The sequence below is a fragment of the Manihot esculenta genome, chromosome 9, assembly GCF_001659605.2.
Source record: "Manihot esculenta cultivar AM560-2 chromosome 9, M.esculenta_v8, whole genome shotgun sequence".
Taxonomy (NCBI): domain Eukaryota; kingdom Viridiplantae; phylum Streptophyta; class Magnoliopsida; order Malpighiales; family Euphorbiaceae; genus Manihot; species Manihot esculenta.
In genome coordinates, this window is record NC_035169.2 from 25,293,660 (window position 1) to 25,314,361 (window position 20,702).

A 20,702-nucleotide genomic window follows, 5' to 3' on the forward strand; every position below is an offset into this window, starting at 1 on the left:
TTCCTCCTCTCTTCCATGTCATCATTTGGTGCCCTCTAGCCAAATCGATGTCATAAATCCCCTACCCACTGTCGTTCAACACTCCTTTTCATCCCCAAAACCCTTGATTTCATCCCTATGGACCCACACTAACTCTCTTCCACCAAAGCCCCTCCTTCCCTAAATCGCAACATCGGCACAATCACCTTCCACCTTCTCCCATCATTGTTTCCTTCTCTTCACCGACTCCTAACCCTCCTAAACGTTAATCTTGTGCTTCCTCCTATAAATCTTGCACACCTTCATTTTCTTACTATCCCTTTTTTTTTTAATTCAAAAAACTGCCTCCACGCAAAATGTCGACAAGGAGTGGTGCTTCCTCATCCCAAAGTGCTAGCAGCTACACGCCACTTGCCTAGAGGAGGTGGCGACACCATATCCAGTAGCATAATTTAAGCTTTCTTGGCCATATCAAAATGACGAACACCAAATATAATGTCAAAAACTATCATCTAGGCATGTCGTAGCTACTAAATATTTATATGAGCATACATTGAACACTTTAAGACTTAAGGTTAAGATTAATAGATTTTTAGATAGGATAGGTTGGAGACAGTTTATAACACAGGCACTAGAGTTTCTAAGGAGTTTAAAGATGACATTGAGATCACATGATAAGAGGGATAGAGGTATTATCATATTTAGACTCATGGGAGTGGATAAGATGATGAACATAAATGAGTTTTATATTATATATGAATTTGAAAGCACTGGCTTTTAGGAAAGTCTAAAAGACCGGAATATATAATGATGTGAGATTTTGGAGACAAAAAATACACAATGAAGAGGTTTACAATCCCAGCATATCAAAATCAATTCACCTTATTAGCGTTATCTTATGCTACATACATAGAGTGATTACACATATCATTTGTAGATGGAGTGTGGGTGGAGTGAAAGTACGCATAATAGATCACTTAGATATGTCCCTTTTGTGGTGTATGGTTAAGGGGCACAAGCTGAATACAAGATTTTTCCTCTTATCCCACTTAAAGAGAATTTCATACAGAAGAAAAGATAGTGATTAGGGGTTGATTACAGCAATAGCTTACTATTATGGAGAAAAAATGTTTAATCAAATTTAAATATTGTTTTTCATTAAAAAAGTTTTGGCATAAAATAGAGAAAAAATATTTTTATTTCGTTATTTTTCGGAAATTATTAACAAGAAAATCTTTGTTAATGAGTTTCATAATTAACATATAAAGTGATAAAAAAGGAAAGACAACTTTCTAAACTCTTGATTTGATATTATGTTAATATTTATTTTTTAAAAAAAATTAACAAAAATATTGACATGGTCTCTATAATTTATTTAGTAGTATGACATATATTAACTTATTTATAAAATATTAAAATTTCAGATTTAAAAATATTATTTTTATTAAAAAATTGGTATAAAATTGGCACTTTTTTTAAAAGAGAAAAAATATTGAATACTGAAAAGTTTGAGTTTTTCTTATTTTTTTTTATAATCACACCTAATTTGATATTAATATATTTTTATAATTTAATCGCTAAAACTTTTTTCTATTTTTATAATTATATTAGTTTTTTTTTTATAAAAAATTTTCAATTTTTATAATTATAAGCGGATTCTTACTTACATTATTTTTCTCTTAAAGGTATGTGAGTGAATATTATTAAAGATTATTGAAAGGTCATGAAGTAGAAGAAAGGCCCATGGGCTATTTTTATAGGCCAAAAATAAAGGGTCTCTAAAGCTCAACAAGAAAAGCGTAATATCCCATAGAGTCTTAGAAATCTAACCTCATTGACTGGCTCCCTGTCTAAAGAACCTAAAATAACTCGCTGCTCTGCCTCTCCAACCAATCCCCATCCCCACCGCTTGAAGATGCCTCAATGAAAAAGAGTTTCTCTTTTAGTGAAAGTCAAACAATAAGCCAACAAACTAAAGCTTAAAAGAGGAAATGCAACGGTTAGGCACTATGGACCTATAAACTTCTAAAGCCAGGAGAAGCAGAGATACAAACTAGACATGCACTGCTAGAGTAGGTTGGAAAGGATAGAACTAACGCTTGGGAAGGAGAAGATGGCTCTTCCACATTCAAGTTAAGGTACCGCGAGGTAGGGAACATTCCCCAAACAAACAACATCGACACAAAGGAGGGGAGATATGCCACAAATCTCCCTTAGATTACGCCTCTTTCTATCGGGATTCTATTTTAAAAAAGTCTAAATCATAAAAATTACTCTCCTATACAATTAAAAATAAAAAATGATAAACCACGTTAACCACACAAGATTGGAATACAACAAACTCCCTAATAAATATCCCACATGTATTTAACTAAAGAAAAAAAAAAAAGTAAAATAACAAAACAACCTATCTAAAGCCTTATCCAAAAAGAGAGAGAGAATTCATTTTCTAGTAAGACAAGATAGACACCCTTGCCTGTGAAGGGTAGGAGCAGCGGTATGCAACACTTACAAGAAAGAGGCCTATTGCCGACCATAACCAAATTAGAAAAAAATATATCCCTCTAACAAGAGAGACAATAGTTTGCAATTTGCAAATAAAGCCCTTAGAGTTAAGCAGTTTATACTTCATTGAGTATTCTTTCTTTTAAAAAAAGAGTGAAATTATTAATAAATTTTAAATTCGTTAATAATTTGCCAATCAAATATCAATGAATTTAGAAATTTATTACTAAATTTTACTCCAAATTTATAAGTTAAAAAACAAGTATTTGAATTTACTAACAAATTAAATCTTAATAAATTTATTGGTAAATTTAAGTTAGAAAATTTTTTAAAAAAAAATCTGTCACTTTTTATTTATAACGAATTTAATAATGGATTCAATTTTGAAAAAAAAAATTTCAAGAAAAAAACCAACTTTTTTCTGCAATCCATTCCTAAATATATTAGTACTTTGAGTTCATAAATATAATATCATCTACTCTCTTTCCATATTTCATTTATTCTATAATCTCTTTATTTTTCTTATATATATATATATATATATATATATATATATCAGAGCCATATATATATATATATATATATATATATATATAGTTTTTTTTTTCTTTTTGACCTTCTTGCCTTATAATTTTTTTTTCTATCATTTTTTCTGTTTCATTATCTTTTTTTTTTTTTATCTCATTCTCTTCTACTATTATTTTCTTCATTTTTCTTTACAATTTTCCTTTCCATTACTTTCTTCATTTTCTTTTCATAAATTATTTTTCTTCCCTCTGCCCTTATTTTTTTCATTTTTCTCCATAATCATCATTTACATTAGTTTCTTCTATTTTCTTTTATTCTATTATTTTCTTTCTTTTTTTTATAAATTTTGTCCTTCTTCTCCATAATTTTTATTTTCTATTATTTTCTCTATTTTTCTCTTATTTTCCTTTTTTTAATCATTTTCTATCATTTTCTTATCTATTTAGTTTTCTCTTATTTTCTATTTTTATCACTTTATTTTATCTACACTTTTCTTTTTAAATTAACGTTTCTACTTATTGTTTGTATTTCTAATAATATTGGACATAAAAAAAACTTAATTATAATAATAATATAATTTTATATCTTACTAAGTTAATAAAATAATTATTATTATTATTATTAAAATTTATTATTTTAACTTAAATAATTTTTTTTATTTTTATTTTTTCAAATTACCAATAAATTACAATATGTTAATAATTTACTAATGAATAATAATATTTATTTTTTATTTTTTATTTTTCTCTCAATTCACTAATTGATTTTAAAATGTATTGATATAATGGATTTGAAATCGTTAGTAAAACATTACTGATAATAATTTGTTAGTAATTTATTTACCAAAAGAATTTTAATGAATACCCAATGGAAACATTTTGTAGTAAAATTTAATAAAACAAATTAAAGCTTAGCTAAATTCATTTTCATTTAAAAATTTTTGCATTAAATTAGTTAAGCCTATTGGTCCGAAAAATCACAATTTATGATTTTCTACATTAATCAAAATTTTTAATTTTAGATTAAAAAATTTCCATTTTCGAATTTGTTATAATCGTATAAACTTCTTAAATTAATTTTGACTATATTTAAATTAACTTACATGACACACCATATATCATTATTTTTACTACATAAGTAACTTGATTAACTTGAATTAAATTTTGGTTAATACTCTAAACTCTTAATTATATAAAATTCTCTATAGAATTAGGAATTTCAATTATATAATTTGGGGATTTTAGATAATTAGGCATTTAAATTCTTAATCAAAATTTAATTCGAAGTTAATTAAATTGTTTATATAGTAAAAATAATGATATATTGCGTCCCATGAACTAACTTAAATTTGATTAAAATTAATTTAATAAGTTCCTATAATTACAGTAAATTCGAAAGTTGGACTTTTTTTAAAATAAAGAGTTTTGACTATAAATAAAAAAAATCACAAAATTATAAATTTTTAAGCCAATAGGTCAATTATTTATAATAACAGTATTACGAATTATCAATTATTTACAACGATTCAAAATTATTTTTACTATATATATGATAATATATTTTAATAAGTTGTTTTATATTTAAAAATATTATATTTTTAGCGGTAATTTTTTTTCTGCTATAAAATTATAATTAAACTATTGCTTTATTCTTCGATATGAAAATCTGATATAGCAGATTTAAACCACTATTTTTAACTTAAAATTACAATTTAAGTATGTATATATATAGTAGTAATTTGTAAGATTATTATGGTTATGAAATAGATGACTCTTTTAGATCACTTATAAAGTGATTACTTTAGACGACTTTTGCATCTTATGCATTTTTTGAAAAACTCATTTACGATCTTCAATATTCTTTCCTTTGGGAGATTGCATGTAATCCATACCTAATTTTTTTGCATAGGATCGATATTTTATAGTCAAAATTGATATATTTGAGTTTGAGTCTTCACATCGATCCTATGCAATAGATAAAGCATAAGTAATAAGATTAGCGCGACAAAGTTGAGCAACATTATTATATTTGGCTAGAGTTTCTATCTCTCTCATGATTGTGCTCTTACCATTAGGGTTGGTGATTTTGTCATATACATTATTACCTTACAACTCTATTTAACTAATGGAGTTGTATCAATATTAGGACCCTATTCGATAATATTAGTTATTGTTATAGCTAATATTTTTAGAAATTATCATTATTTGTAAATAGAATGATATTATGAAACACTATTTAGATACAAAATTGAACCAATTCCTCGAAATGAAAAATTAATAAAATCACACGATACTTTTTTATATTTTTTCTAAAAATAAAAAACAAACAACACAAGAGTATTTAGCTTGTTGTGTACATCTCCATGCAAAGATGATAGAAATACTATGTGAAATTGAATATACAAATCATAAATCAAATAGAAGATATTATATACACAAAGGCCATTTTTACATAAGAAACGCTAACATATTTAGCACACTTCATAAAGCTCTCTCCCTTTTTTCTCTCACTAATGGCTATTTTTCTCTCCTTCAACTCACAACACTTAGAAAATATAGCTATATATGTAACAATGATGTGTTAGAGGTTAAATTTCAATCATTGTAATTGAAAATCATAACCATTGTTTTGAAAAATCTAAGCATATCTTGAAACATAATCTAGTCAAGCATTATGAAAGATTCTCTATTTTTGTAGAGATGAAATTTATTAAGGAAAAAGTCTAAATAAACCTCTTAAATTTTATTGAAGTTCAAATATATCCAATTTAGGTTTCATGGTTAAATAAGAACTTGAACTTTATATATAAGTACATATACAACTTGAATTAATAAAAGAAAAATAATCGCCACTCAGTTTTTATAATATAGAGAAACTCATTAATTAGTCTTTGGATTTTGAAAAATTCATTAAAACGTTTTTGAAGTATTAAAAAAATCTACTAATTATTCATTTTATTAGTTTTACCTGTTAAGTGTTTTACAATTTAGCTCATATAGTATAAAAAAATTTATTAATTGGTCATTCAATTTTATAAAAATATCTATTATTAGTTTCCCTATATTAAGGACATTTTAGACTTTCTACACCATTTAACGAATAAAATTGATAGAAAGACTAATTAAAAAAACATCTGAAAATTTTAATTTATTTTTCAAAATCAATAAATTAACTAATGAATTTTTTTATAATACAAACATTAACTAGTAATTTTTTATTAGTAAAATATGATTTTTAATAATAATTTTTTTTATTATTTTATAAAAAATTTTAAATATTTTTAGTATTTAAAATATATAAATAATATTTTTATAATTAAGAAATAATAGTCTAATAGATAAGACATATTTGAATTTAAAGGTAAAACTTAAAGCTTCAACTTGAAAAAAAAAAATAAATTTAGCTTATTTATTTAACGAAATTTTTTAGGGAATTTAGACTTTTTGTCAAATCTTATATTTGAATGATCACATGTGGGTGATTAATAATTTAATCGCATATTCAACATCTTTGATTAAAAACTTTTACTTTTCAAAAAATAAAATGAATTAAAACATTATTGATGAAACATAACAATCGTCCAAAATAAATTATAAGTTGTTATTACTGTACAAGACCACGTGGCAGTATTTTGCAAATGAGAAATGCGGTCTATCCCAAGCAAGAAAGATCCGGACACCTTAACTTCCCCTAACTAGGTGAGTCTCAGCACAAAGTTACTATTATCAAATACATTATGTCTATAATCGCGAAATTAGATGGACACATGTATTATCAAAAAAATACTATATTCATCTCTACCTCTTCTAATATTTAAGGAGCAGAATCACAGAAACAAAAATACGTTACTATTTAACACTAAAAATCTAAGTAATTTATTATATTTTCTTTATTTGTCGAAATATTGACTTGGATATCAGAGTAGTTGCCGTGAGCACTCACTACCACCTCATATTTTTTCCAGGTTCTGACCAATCACAGTACAGTTTCATTTCGATTATGTCATCAATTTAATCTCACCAACATCAATTATTATTAAATATATTTTTTATTTTTACTTCTTGTGTCCAATCATTCAATTTAATGTTTCTCCAAAATTTCCACTTAATATGTTTTCGGTTAAGTCTATTAAGGGGATCTTCGGTTTGAGTTAATTCTGGATTATTTGAAAATTTAAGCAATTATATATGTTGTGAATGTGAGTTAGGAATTAGAAAAAAAAAAAAAAAGTTTTACATTTGGCTTTTTATGTACATCAATGTGCAAAGATGAAAGAAATAGACTATCAAATTCAACATACAAATTACAAATCAAATAGAAGATCTTATAAAGCTCTCCCTTTTTTCTCATTCATGAAAATTTTGCTCTCCTTCAACTCACAGCACACCAGATTCTTTTTTTCGTGGAAAGTAATTTGCATTTAAAATAAATTTTATAAAAAATATTTTTTAAAAATATCTTTAACACAATAGTTTATTTTTTATTATTTAACTTTAATTTAAAAAATAAAATATATTATTAAATTTATATATAAAGTTTAAAAGCGCAAAAAATAATTTTTTCTTTTAAAAGGAGAGAGTCATATTCCTTAATATGATTCAATTTTTTTTTTATTAAAAAATTATTTTCTATTGATTAATTTTTTTAAATCTTTCAAATAATAAAAAATATAAAAAATATTTTTTAAAAAAATATTTTCCCTCAAACAAATGGAGCGTTAGAAAATATAGCTTATATAAATACTGGTGTATTAGAGGTTAAACTTCAACCATTGTGTTTGAAAATCCTAACCATTATTTTGAAAAATCTAAGCATATCTTCAAACATAATCTAGTCAAGAATTATAAAAGATTCAGGAAAGAGGCTAAATAAATCCTTAAATTTTATCAGAGTTCAAATATATCCAATTTGGTTTTGATCAAATAAAATTATAAACTTTATATATAATTGCAAAAATAAGTCTTGAATAAATAAAATATGACTTTAATAATAAAAATATCATTTTTAATAATAAATATTATTTTAAATACAAAAAATTATTTACTTATTTTAAATATTAATATTATTTGCTATTTTCCAAATATTAAATAATTTTAATATTTAAATAGACAAAATGAATATTATTTTATTAATAAATAATAGTCTAATAGATCAGGACTTAAAATACATACTGCCTCCTCTTAGCCGTGGGGTGGCAGATGATAGCTTGCCCCTGAATGGCCAGATGTGAGCTTTGTTTCCTTTTCTTTCTAAAATAAATAAACAAAAACTTAAGCTCTTCCATTTTGAAAAAAAGAAAAAATCAAATTGAGCTTATTTAAATTTTAGTGAAAAGTTTTAGCGACTAATTTAGACTTTTTGTCAAATCTTATATTTGAATGTTATAACAAACAAAAAGTAAGTATAGTTGATAATGTGACACGTGTACACGTGATTTAAAAGAGAGGAGCTAATCTTTTCATTTGGTCTAAGCAGGCAATAAAAAGTCCAACTTATAGAAGTTCAAAAATTAGGCCATTAACACCCCTGATCTCTTCTATACCCGAAATGAGCGGGACGACCTCTTCAGTGATCGTGCCATATAATTAGAAATAAATTTAAAGATTATCAATCCCGACGAAGATCGTACAAACCGGGCAGGACCAGTTGAGACTAGAGCCAGACAACTGATCTACCTGCAATAGTTGGCCCCTATAACCCTCTCTGAAATATTAAATGTATGAAGAAAGACTGCTCAGCTACCTAACATGCCTAACAAAGGGTATGGACTCAACGGCTCCGCATTGATTAGTCGTCTGCCAAAAGACTAATATATCTGCCGCATCATGCCACCATCCAATCTGATGAGACATAAAGCCGGGAATTGGAATACCAATATCCCTGAACCAACCTCGCCAAGGGGATCCATCTCTGGTGGACAAACAACCCTCTCTTCTCTTAACTCTCACCAGAATTTTAGTCTCCTTGAGATAGAAAGCTCCCCAAAAGAACTAAGGTCCAAAGAAGCCAATCACTCTTATACTCATAGAAGAACCCCAAAATAGAGGCTCTGTGAAGATTCCTCATGAAAGTCTTATTATTTATTTCTTATTATTTATTTCCTTTTATTATCTCCTTATGTTAATGAATCCCAGATAATCCCTGAACTAAGTTGAGCACCAGAGGGTCTCCACCGGGAACATCCCCAGTGGACCCATGACCGTCTTTTTCTATCTTACAGGTTCCTTTCTTTAAGATTAAACAAGGAGGGACCTAATGGAATCAATAATGGATCAATAGTCAACCCATTTAATCGAGCCGCTGTGCAGATGTCCACATTAGGACATCCTGCTAGATCTCCCTTTATCAAGTGGCGCCGTCTGTGGGAAACGAAGGAGACTATCTTGTTACCGGAGTTTCCAAACAAAATCCATTGAGATCCACATGACAAACCAAGAAAAACTAATAACAAAACAATAAGAAATACGGAAAGAAAGAGAGATGGTGAAGAGACCCAGGAATCACTGGCTACATCTTAAAGCCTCCCGGTGAAAAATTAGATAGATGAAGATACTGAAGTGAGAAGAAAGAGCAATACAAGGGCAATCCATTTAACCATGGAAAAGGAGTGATGTGCATGAATCACCCAAGTTATAGAGTTACTCTCTTGAGCTCAAAGCATTTTTGCTATTGTTAATTAGTCAAAAAAAAATTACAATCTTAGATGAAAGACGTGTACATGAACCCAAATATGATAAATACACTGAAGTAGCTTAAAAGATGTCATTCATGATTAAAATTAGTATGAATCCACCGCAAAAGGGATTATCTGTTTAAAGCATGTAGCTTTACAATTAGAAAACTGTGGAATGATTATTTGTTAGATTCATTAGAATCATATAAGATGATGTAGTTGGCTAAATTTAATATTTGCATTCATTTGAAATATGAAGCTAAAATATCTTGAAATTCAAACTAATAACGAAGCATTCTCATTATATATATATAGTGCAAATTTTTATTTTGTAGATAAATTTCAAAAGTAAGAGAAAGACTATAAAGCCCAAAATTGTAGTAAGGCCATGGGCCTCAATCTTGAAAAATCGCCAGTAAGAGCACGAGCCTGAATCTCAGAAAATCGCCCATAAGGCCACGAGCCTGAATCCTGAAAAATGGCTAGTTAGGCCACGTATCTGAATCTCAGAAAATCGCCAGTAAAGCCATGAGCCTGAATCCTAAAAAATCGTCTGTAAGGCTATGAGCCTGAATTCTAAAAAATCGCCAGTAAGGCCACGAGTCTGAATCCCAAAGAATCACCAGTAAGACTACGAGCCTAAATCACATAAAATCATCAGTAAAGCTACGAGTCTGAATCCCAGAAAATCACCAGTAAGGCCACGATTTTGAATCTTGAAAACTTTCCAATAAGGTCGCAAGGCTGAATCTCAAAGAAATCGACGATAAAACCAAGAGCAAAAGTGCTCAAAAACACGCTAAGGGCAAAAGAGCTCCGAAGCGAAAGCAGGGCTAAGAGGCTGGAAGCACAATCAGGGCTAAGTAACCAGAAAAATGGAAGAGCAAAAATGTACGGAAACACACTAAGGCAAAAAAGTTCAAAAGTGAAATCAGGGCTAAGATCCCAAAAGCACAATCAGGGCTAAGTGCTCAGAAAAATAAAAGAGAAAAAATGTTCGGAAACACGCTAAGGGCAAAAGAGCCCGGAAGTGAAATCAGGGCTAGAGCCTGGAAGCACAATCAGGGCTAAGTGCCAAGAAAAATGGAAGAGCAAAAGTGCTCGGAAACATGCTAAGGGCAAACGAGGCCGAAAGCGAAATCAAAGCTAAGAGTCTAGAAGCACAATTAGGGCTAAGTGCCCAGAAAAATGAAAGAGCAAAAATGCTAAAAAACATGCTAAGGAAAAAAGACCCCAAAAGCGAAATCAAAGCTAAGTGCCCAGAAAAATGAAAGAGCAAAAATGCTTGGAAACACGCTAAAGGCAAAAGATTCAGGAAGCAAAATCAGAGCTAAGTGCCTAGAAAAATGAAAGAGCAAAAATGCTCAGAAACACGCTAAGAGCAAAAGAGCCCGAAAGTGAAATCAGGGATAAGAATCTGGAAGCACAATCAGGGCTAAGTGCCTAGAAAAATGAAAGAACAAAAATGCTCAAAAACACGCTAAGGAAAAAAGAGCCCGAAAGCAAAATCAGAGCTAAGTGCCTAGAAAAATAAAAGAGCAAAAATGCTCAGAAATACGCTAAGGGCAAAAGAGCTCAGAAGCGAAATCAGGGCTAAAAGGCGGAAGCATAATCAGGGCTAAGTGACCAGAAAAATGAAAGAACAAAAATGCTCAGAAACACGCTAAGGGCAAAAGAGCCCGAAAGCGAAATCAGGGCTAAAGCCCGAAAGTACAATCAGGACTAAGTGCCTAGAAAAATGAAAGAGCAAAAATACTCGAAAACACTCTAAGGAAAAAAGAGCTTGAAAGCACAATCAAGGATAAGTGCCCAGAAAAATGAAAGAGCAAAAATGTTTGGAAGCACGCTCAGAGCAAAAGAGACCGGAAGCGAAATCAGAGCTAAGATGTTGGAAGCACAATCAGGGCTAAGTGCTCGAAAAATGAAAGAGCAAAAAATACTCAAAAACATGCCAAGGGTAGCTAAACCCGGAAGCGAAATTAGGGCTAAGAGCTCGGAAGCGAAATCATGGCCAAGAGCTCGGAAGCGAAATCATGGCCAAGAGCTTGGAACCGAAGTTAGGGCTAAGCACCCAAAAGGAATAAAAGAGCGAAAATGCTCGGAAGCACGCTAAGAGCAGTCAAAATCGAAAGCGAAATCAGGGCTAAGAGCTCGGAAGAAATAAAAAGCAAAAGGGCTTGATAAGAACCAGAATAATAAAAACCCAAGAGACGCTTCAGGGTAAAAAGCCTAGAATAAAGTGAAGAGCCAAATGAGCTTAGGTGTAAAATAATCAGGGCTAAGAGCTCATAAGGAACGTAAGAGCCAAAAGCTTAGGCGTAAAAGAATCTACGTTAAAAGCCAGAATAAAGTGAAAAGCCAAAAGAGCTCGAGCATAAAAATAATCAGTGCTAAAAGCCCAAAAGGAGCGCAAGAGCTAAAAGCTCAGGCATAAAAGAATCAGGGCTAAAAACCCTAAAATAATGTAGAGAGCCAAAAATCTCAGACTAAAAGTAAGGGCAAAGGAGCCCGGAATGCGATAAAAGCAAAAATAGTTCAGATAACAAGTTAAGGCTAAAGAACTCGAAAGGATAAAGAAGTCCAATAGATGTGCAAGAGCAAAACTGAAAGCACCCGAGAGGAAGTTACTCGGATTAGTATGGGGCAAAAGCTTGGGATCCCCTTGAAAGCGAAAAGCCCAATTGAAAATCAGGGCAAAAGAGTCCGGAGTAATACAAAAAGCTAAAATACTCGAAAAAAAAGAGTCAGAGTTAAAAAGTCTAAAATAATTTACAGAGTTTAAAGAGCTCGAACAGAGAATCAAGGATAAAAAATTCAATATAATATACAGAACTAAAGAACTCGAATGAAAATCAGAGTAAAAAGCCTAATAAAGAGCTGAAACTATCATGAAAAAATACTCAAAGCTAAAAACCCCAAAGACAATGTAAGTGCGAAAAGCTCACAAAAACAATTTAGCCATTGGAAAGCCTAGGAGGTCCTCTCCCAAAAGGAATACGAATTAACAACACGAAGAGAAAAAATGAAATAAGTCATAACCTTTCAAAATTTTTAGGACATAACTAATGGTCTCCTCATACAGCAACTTATAATAGTTTTTGTCACAATCCTTATCAAACAGTTTGCCTATTATCTTTTTCATTTACATGAATCTTAAGTGTCTTCATCTCGACATGTTATCAGGGCTAAGTCAAATCATTAGTGTCCTGCCGACCTAATGAGATATCAAGATGTCATATAAATGATAGGGCTGAGTATACCCCTTTGAGGAAAAATTCCAAAACAGAATAGCAAAACATCAAGCATTAAATTGCAAACTAAGAAATGACTTCCATTAATAAAAAGATGTGTTACAAAGACTAAAAGCCATATGCTAATAAGGGTAAGGCAAGACACCCCTGCTACATATTCACAAATAAGAAAATACTCTCAACCTTTCCCAGAGGAAGCAAGTTCACTAGCCAAGTCAGGCTCAATTCCGGAGATGGCAGGAATGGCATGAGCAGTCCCAACTGTCGGGTCTGCAAAAATAACATCTCTTGAGGGAGAAACTTGGGCATCTACAGCCTCTGGAATAAGGGGATTAATAGTCATCTGACCGGTTGGATCACTACGCTTCCCTGAAATACTCTGTGAAGAGGTGGTAGGAGCTTTGGAAGCCAAGGTCTTTGAGACAGGGGTCTTGGCAGGCTTCTTAATTGGCAAGTCGTTAGGACTATATAGCATGTTCTCACCATCAGAATCACACTCAGCTAGTCGAAGAGAACTAAGAGGCTTGTTCAGCTCGTCACGATCGGCCTTCAATCCCAAATTATAACTGCTAGCATAAAAATGCATAGTAGAGTTGAGAATTTTGGACTGGTGCTCATTAGACTGCAAATATTTCTGATACATAGTCCTAATGACCCCCTCATTTTTCTTGCACATATCCATTATGGCCACCTCATATTCTTTGCAACAGGCAAAGAGCTCAATTACCTCCAATTTGTACTGATTCTTCACAGCTACATTGGCGCGAGCATCCTCTCGAGACTTCTCCAAGTGATGATGAGCTTGCTTCAAATCTTCAAACATCTTCAAAAGCTCACCCTTAAGATGAGAGGTACACGAAAGAAAGCCTTTAAACTTCAACTCTGCATCAGCATGAACCTGAGACAACTGAGCTGTCGCTTCAAGCTGCTCCTTAATTAATTGACTCTCTAGTTGGGCAGCATGATCATTCTGGAGATGACTCTACTCAAGTAGCTTATTCAGTCTCCTTACCTTTGCCTCGTGCTCTCCTTTCAAAGCGACAACACAGGCAACCTCCTCACGTTTAAGTCTCTCAATTTCGGCACAGGCAGCCCCCTGAGCACTTTTCATCTTCTCCTCCAACTCGATAAGGGCACTGAGTACCTGCAAACACAAATAAACAATTAACACAGTAAAGACAACAAAAGTCGACAAATAAGTAAGTAGAGAAAATACCAAGAGAGCATGTCTTTTAGAGTCAGCAAAGAGCTCTTCAATAGACTTTGAGCTGCTAGCCCTCGACTGGGCACTAAATTTAACCAGATGACAGACAGTCTCTAAGAACCGAGGATCACTGATATCAGCAGAAGACCCAAAACATGGTTGCAAAGAAGCTCTGCAATAAAAGTAGGAGTCGATTCCTAGTTCAGAGTATAAGCAACCCCAGAATCATGGGGAATCAAGGATTGAGAGAACTTCATGCTGACGGCTGTAGACAGACTCCCTTTATCTCCCCTTACCGTGTCAGGAGTGCTTTTTGTGCGACTGACTGAGGAGACTCCCCCGCCTAGAGATTTGGGTAGCTGAGACTCTTTAACCAACCTCCTTCTCTTCTTTTGAGGTGGCTTGAGAATTTTTCCTCACTAGGCCACTGGAAATCTCATCCTTTCCTTTTAAGGAGTGGTTAGATGGGAGAACATGGATAGTAGAGGGATCAAGGGGGCAGCAAGAGTCACCCCCTTCATGAGACACTTACTGGACACCCCCTGCTTCAACTCTTTTTCCAGCACCTATCTCCTTCGCAGTCTCCACAACATTCCGCTCAGTAGCTATATTTAGGGGAGGTCCCATGATCACTACAGGTCGCACACTCTCCCCTTGATGAAGATCCAAACCAAAGGCATCATGAATGACCTCCATGGTCTTATAGGCAGTAAATTGCTCGACAGCCTGCTTGACAAAGTTCCTAGACAATGTGAAATTTTGGGGTATCGTAGTCTCACCTATTGGAATCTCACAGGTTGCAAACCATAAAAATAAAAATTTTAGTCAAGAAAGTAAGAACCAAACAAAATGAAAAAAATCAGTCAATATATACCAATAGCATAACAATTGCCCCTGAGAGGGAGTTGCAGACATTTGAAAATGTCGTACTTGTAAGGGAAGGAGGTCAAACGAGCAAAATAAAATTGCTCCCACTTAGACAAGAAAGGAAAAATATTACACCTAGAATTGACATCCTCCCAAGATAAGTCAAACCCCAAATCTGCTCTCCCCTCAAACGAACAACAGCGAAGCTCTCAACTCAGTAGTGGATGGAATCCTTATGACCTGTGAAACTAGACAAGCCCATGTAGCCACTAAAGTTGCAAAACACATTGTTTGATTTGAGGATCTTAAGAAGAGACCTAAAGAGGCATATGGTTGGCCTGAATCCTCATCCCTAACACACCGCCTCAAAAGCACATATAAATAAGATGGAATTAAGGGTCACCATCTAAGGAGACACTTGGTAGAATTGAAAAATCTCGAAGAAGAAGCAAGAAAAAGGAAAGGATAAGCCATAGTTAAACTGTTTTAAGAAGAAGACAAGCTTTTTGCCATACTGAGCATCAACTAGCCTAGGAGGAGGAGGAGAAGAGAACAGAGTGATTCTTTCAAAGGAGTGTGGAGCCCTGATATGGTAAGAATCCGTGTGAAGCAACTCTACGGGAATGGCTTCTCGAAGATTGTTCTGGGGTGACATTTAACTGCAACCCCCTCTACGGGGAAAAATCCTAAGGGAGCCATAAGAAGGGAAGACGTATCTGAAGCAAGAAAGTTCGTAAAAGAAGAATTGAAGAAGGAGAAAATTTGAAGTAGCGAAGAGAAAACTCAGAAATTCCAAAGTCATTCAAAATGTTCCAAGGAAGGTTTTTATAGACCTAAGAGAATTTTGAAATTCAGAAAACTTAGGTGGTGAGTCTTCGAGATCCCCCCCCAAAAAATTATTGCCTTCATTTAATGATGCTCGTTCAAGAATTGATAACAGCGAGGGCGTATTTTCTGGAGCAAAACGCGTCGAAAACTATCCACAATAGTACTCTAAAAGTGAATTCGCTCCTCCCACCATCATAAATAACCCTAGGAGAAGTGAAAAAGCATATAATAATATACAAAAAGAGCTGTTGAGATCATGACACGTGTACGCATAATTTGAAAGAGACAAGCTAACCTTTTCACTTGGTCTGATCGGGCAGTAGAAAGCCTGGCTTATAAGAGTCTGAAGATCAAACTATTAACACTCCTAACCTCCTCGATACCCGAAACGAGCGGGAAAACCTCTTCAGTGCTCGTGTCATATAATTAAAAATAAATATAAAGACTATCGATCCCAATGAAGGTCATACAGACCGGGTAAGATTAGGCGAGACTAGAGCCAAACAACCGATCTCCCTGCGATAGTCAGCCCCTCTAACCCTCTCCGAGGTACTAAATGCGCATGTAGAAAGACTACTCAACCGCCTAACACGACTGACAAAGGGTATGGGCTCAATTGCTCTACATTAATTAATCGTCTGCCAGCAGCCTAATATACCTATCGCATCATGCCACCATTGAATCTGATAGGATATAAAGGAGAGAATCAGGATACAAATATCCCTAAACCAACCTTGCCAAAGAGATCTATCTCTGGTGGACAAACAGCCCTCTATTCTCTCAAACTCTCACTAGAGTTTCAGTCTCCCTGAGATAGAAAGCTTCCTGAAAGAACTAAGATCAAAAGAAGCTGATTACTCTCATACACACAAAAGAACCCCAAAATAGAGGTTATCTGGAGATTCCTCATGAAAGTCTTATTATTTATTTCCTTTTATCCTCTCCTTATGTTAATGAATTCTAGATAATCCCTAAACTAACTTGAGCGTCGAAGGGTCTCCATCGGGGACATCTCCGGTGGACTCTGATCGCCTTTTTCGATCTTATAGGTCCCTTTCCTCAAGATAAAATAAGAAAGGACCTAACGAAATCAATTATAAATCAACAGTCAACCCACTGAATCGAGCCGCTATCCAGATATTCGTAGTAGGACACCTCGCTGGATCTCACTTCATCAGAATGATCACATTTGTGTCACTGATAATTCAAAACCACATTCAACATGTTTAAATTAAAAATATTTATTCTTTAAAAACCCAAAATAATTAAAACGTTATTATTATTAAAGATATTTCAAACTGCCTGTGCTTTTTCCTTCGATTTAATTTTTTTTCTAAATTTTATATCTATATTTTAGATTGTGTGTATGGAGAGAGTTTACTGACCTGAGTTAATTTTTCAACCTCATATTTGTTTAAGGTTTTTTTGAATTATTTAGTTTATTTTAAAATCTTATTTTTAAAAAAAGTTATATTAAAATTTTTTATTACACTGAAAGCATTTGCAAAATGTGATTATAAATGTTGATTAACACTCTCTTTGTTTTCTTTTTTCAATCGAAATTAACCCTTTTTTTGTTTGTTTGGAAGTGAGAAAAAGAAAATTGGATTTTTTTTTTTGGAAAAAGGAATAGCAAATAATTCACTGCCAAACATAATAATAAATCTTAAAATAATTAAATAAAGATATGATCCATACTTGAATTTTCCTTTTTTCATTTTTCATATTCAAAGATAGATGAATAATTATGGGTTGGTCAGTAAACATTTAAGTTTTAATAATTAAAAATAAAACCATTTCAAAAAAAAATTAAAAATAAAAATTTATATTTATATTTATTACATAAATATTTTATAATTAATGTTTGTCACTTCTGACAATGAGAATAAGTTGAATATTTTTAGATGGTCTATCAAATTAACCATAATAGGATGAGTGTATTTTAGAAAAATATTTTTTAAAAATATTAAAAAATATTTTTTTATATTTTATGATATTAAAGACATTTAAAAAATTTAATTAACAAAAAATATTTTTTGAATAAAAAAATTATCATTTAAAAAAAAAAAACTTAGTAAATATATAATTGAGTTAAAGATGGACAAATTTAGTAAATAACAATTGGCCCGCATCCGGTTTGGGCTTAGATTTTATCCTTGGGTTTCATTTTTTTAATATAATTATAAATAATTAATTAAATATAAATATATTTGTAATAATATTTACAAATTTTTTTTATAATTTTTTTGTTAAAAATAATATATATATATATATATTATGCAGAATATTACTTGTAAAAATATCAATAAAATTTATTTTATACAAATTATTAATTACAATACATAAATTCACCGAACTCAAGTATTATTTAAACAATAATTGAATAAATGATGAGTTTGTGTTAGAAGTATTAATTAATGTTTTGATTTAAATTAACTTTTGATTCTTTTATTTTTAATTTCTTTTTTCTAATGGTTAACAATTTAATCAGTTTAGCAAATTGCAAAGTTGAATAGTTGTGATTTTGAAATTGAATTTTTATAAAGTCTATTATTATATTTTTATAAATTTTTTATATTATTATATTTCTTGTGGAATAATTATATAAATCGAATAATAATAGTTTTGAAATTGAAAATTTTACATAATTGAGTTCGTTTTCATGAATTAATTAAAGAATATAATAGTGTTTCAATTACTTAATATATTATTAATAATTTAAATAAATGGGTGGTTAAAATAGTTAAGAATTTGAAAATATTAGATTTACCTAATTTATTTTTAATAAATAGAATAAATAATTAATTTTACTAAAGCATAAAGATTAAATAGTTAACTCTATTTCACATTCAACTCACAAAGGTATAATTATGAGATAGTAAAAATATTGAGTCAAAATTATAAATAAATCAAATTAAATTAAAAATTAAATAAAATTAAAATATTGATTTGGGTTATATTTATTAAAGAAAAGTTTAAGTATAATTATTAAAATTGATAAAATTAAAAGTTTTTTCAATAATTATCGATTATATTAAAATATTAATTTTTAACACCGATTAGGATGATGACATAGATATTTTTATTAGATTTAATGGTCGAACTGAAACGTAAATTTATGTAATTAGTTTAAGTATATTAATTAATTTTTATAATTTGAGATATATTTATTAAATACAAATAATTTTAAAAAATTTTACTATTATAAAAAAAATTATAACTTAAACTTACTATATTTATAAAATTAAATAATTTAGTTACTCACATGTATTATACATGTAAATTGATCTATCCGTCAAAATTTTCATCCATGTTACTGTTGATTTTAGCAAAAATACCAAAAAATCTCTTTAATTTTTTTAAATAAACATATTATATATATATATATATATAATATTAAAAATTAAATTTAACATAACAATCATAAAAATTCTAAATTAAATTATTTTCTCAGTCACATGAAATATTATGTGATATTGCATAAATTAGATTGATGACGTGCCTAAAATTAAACTATACTATGGTTGGTTGCACTTGCAAAGAAGAGAAAATGAGGTAGTGGTGAGTGTCTACGACACCTACTCTGACACTGAAGTCAATATTTTAAAGAAGAGAATACAATAAACTGTTCAAAGTTTTTATATGTTAGAAAGGCGTACATTTGCCTTTGTCATTCTTCTCTTTTTATACTCTAAAAAGATAGGGAAAAATATAGTATTTTTCAATTATCTGGTAGAAATGTGGTCAGCTACTTGACAAGAGATATTTGGCTGGCAATCTCGCTATTATCGACATAATGGGGACATGTTAGACTGTGCCTGCTAACGGTAACTTCACACCGAGACTGACTTTATCGAGGAAAGGGTGAGTTTTTGATGATGATCTGAGTGTTAAGGTGTCCGGGTCTTCCTTCCCTTAGGCTGGACTGCATTTACCATTTACCAGATTCTTGCCATGTGGCCATGTCTTGTGGTGACAGCTCATGGGTTACTTTGGGCGATTATTATGTAGTATCATAAGTCCTTTTGCTGATCTTCCATTCTTAAGATTCGAAGGAGATAGCTGTTCTCAAGGTCTGAGGCATGTGGTTTCCTGAGATTGACTTTTCACTGCTCACGCCGCTCCGTCTATCTAGCCCCTCAATGATGATCGCTCTGCTTACCGTGCCGTATTTAATGCCTGCCATCAAAGCCGTTTTATAAAATCCCTTCTTCTTTCCCAAATACCATTTTTGCTATCTCCTATGACTCTTTGCTTTCAAAAAAACCTCGTTTGCAAATTCTTTTCTGCTTATACTTATGGTAATTTATGTTTTTCTTCAGTATGAACATGAATACTTCTTCTTCCCTTTCCTCTAGTGGGGGTTCTACCTCTAGCTCCTCTTTCGATAGACCCATCCGTGTCCTAGCCCTTATCATTCCATTAAGGGAGGCAGTTTGATTAGTGATACCCTGTCTGTCTTCTCAAAGCATGATGTAGACCATCTCTATGATGCTTATTAAATTTCTCGAGAGGCTTTTCGTATTTTTGCTCCTTCTCCACGCGTCCGTGAGAGTGACTTGATTCCTGCTGAATATACCTTTATAGTTTTTGAGAAGCAATTGAAGGCAGGTCTTCGTTCCCTATGGACCCATTTTTATGGATTTTCTTCAGTTCCACAAGCTTTTAGTTGTCTAGCTGCATCCCAATAACTGGAGAATCCTAGTGGCTTTTCGATTTTTCTGCCTTAATAATCACATCGAACCGAGTATAGCGCTTTTCTCCTAGCGATACTAGTTGGGTACCCGCAAAAATGAAGAGTTTTGGTACTTTACCAGGTGAAAGCACTTGACCATGTTTGACCGAATACCTTCCTCCTTAAAGCGGT

The 20,702-nt window shown here is 31.5% G+C and overlaps 1 protein-coding gene across 1 annotated transcript; it reads right to left on the minus strand.

The window, feature by feature from the left end:
* Positions 1–12,995: 12,995 nt before the first annotated feature.
* LOC122724710 lies at positions 12,996–15,978 on the minus strand. The gene is made up of 2 exons (XM_043960500.1): positions 14,153–15,978; positions 12,996–14,080 (listed from the first exon to the last, which is right to left on the minus strand). Exon 2 carries the CDS (start codon positions 13,757–13,759, stop codon positions 13,115–13,117), a length of 645 nt encoding a protein of 214 aa, XP_043816435.1. The 5' UTR covers positions 13,760–14,080; positions 14,153–15,978; the 3' UTR covers positions 12,996–13,114.
* Positions 15,979–20,702: the final 4,724 nt, after the last annotated feature.

Coding starts and splice junctions, on each gene's coding strand:
- LOC122724710 (XM_043960500.1), bottom strand. CDS start 13,759: ATGTTTGAAGATTTGAAGCAAGCTCATCATCACTTGGAGAAGTCTCGA.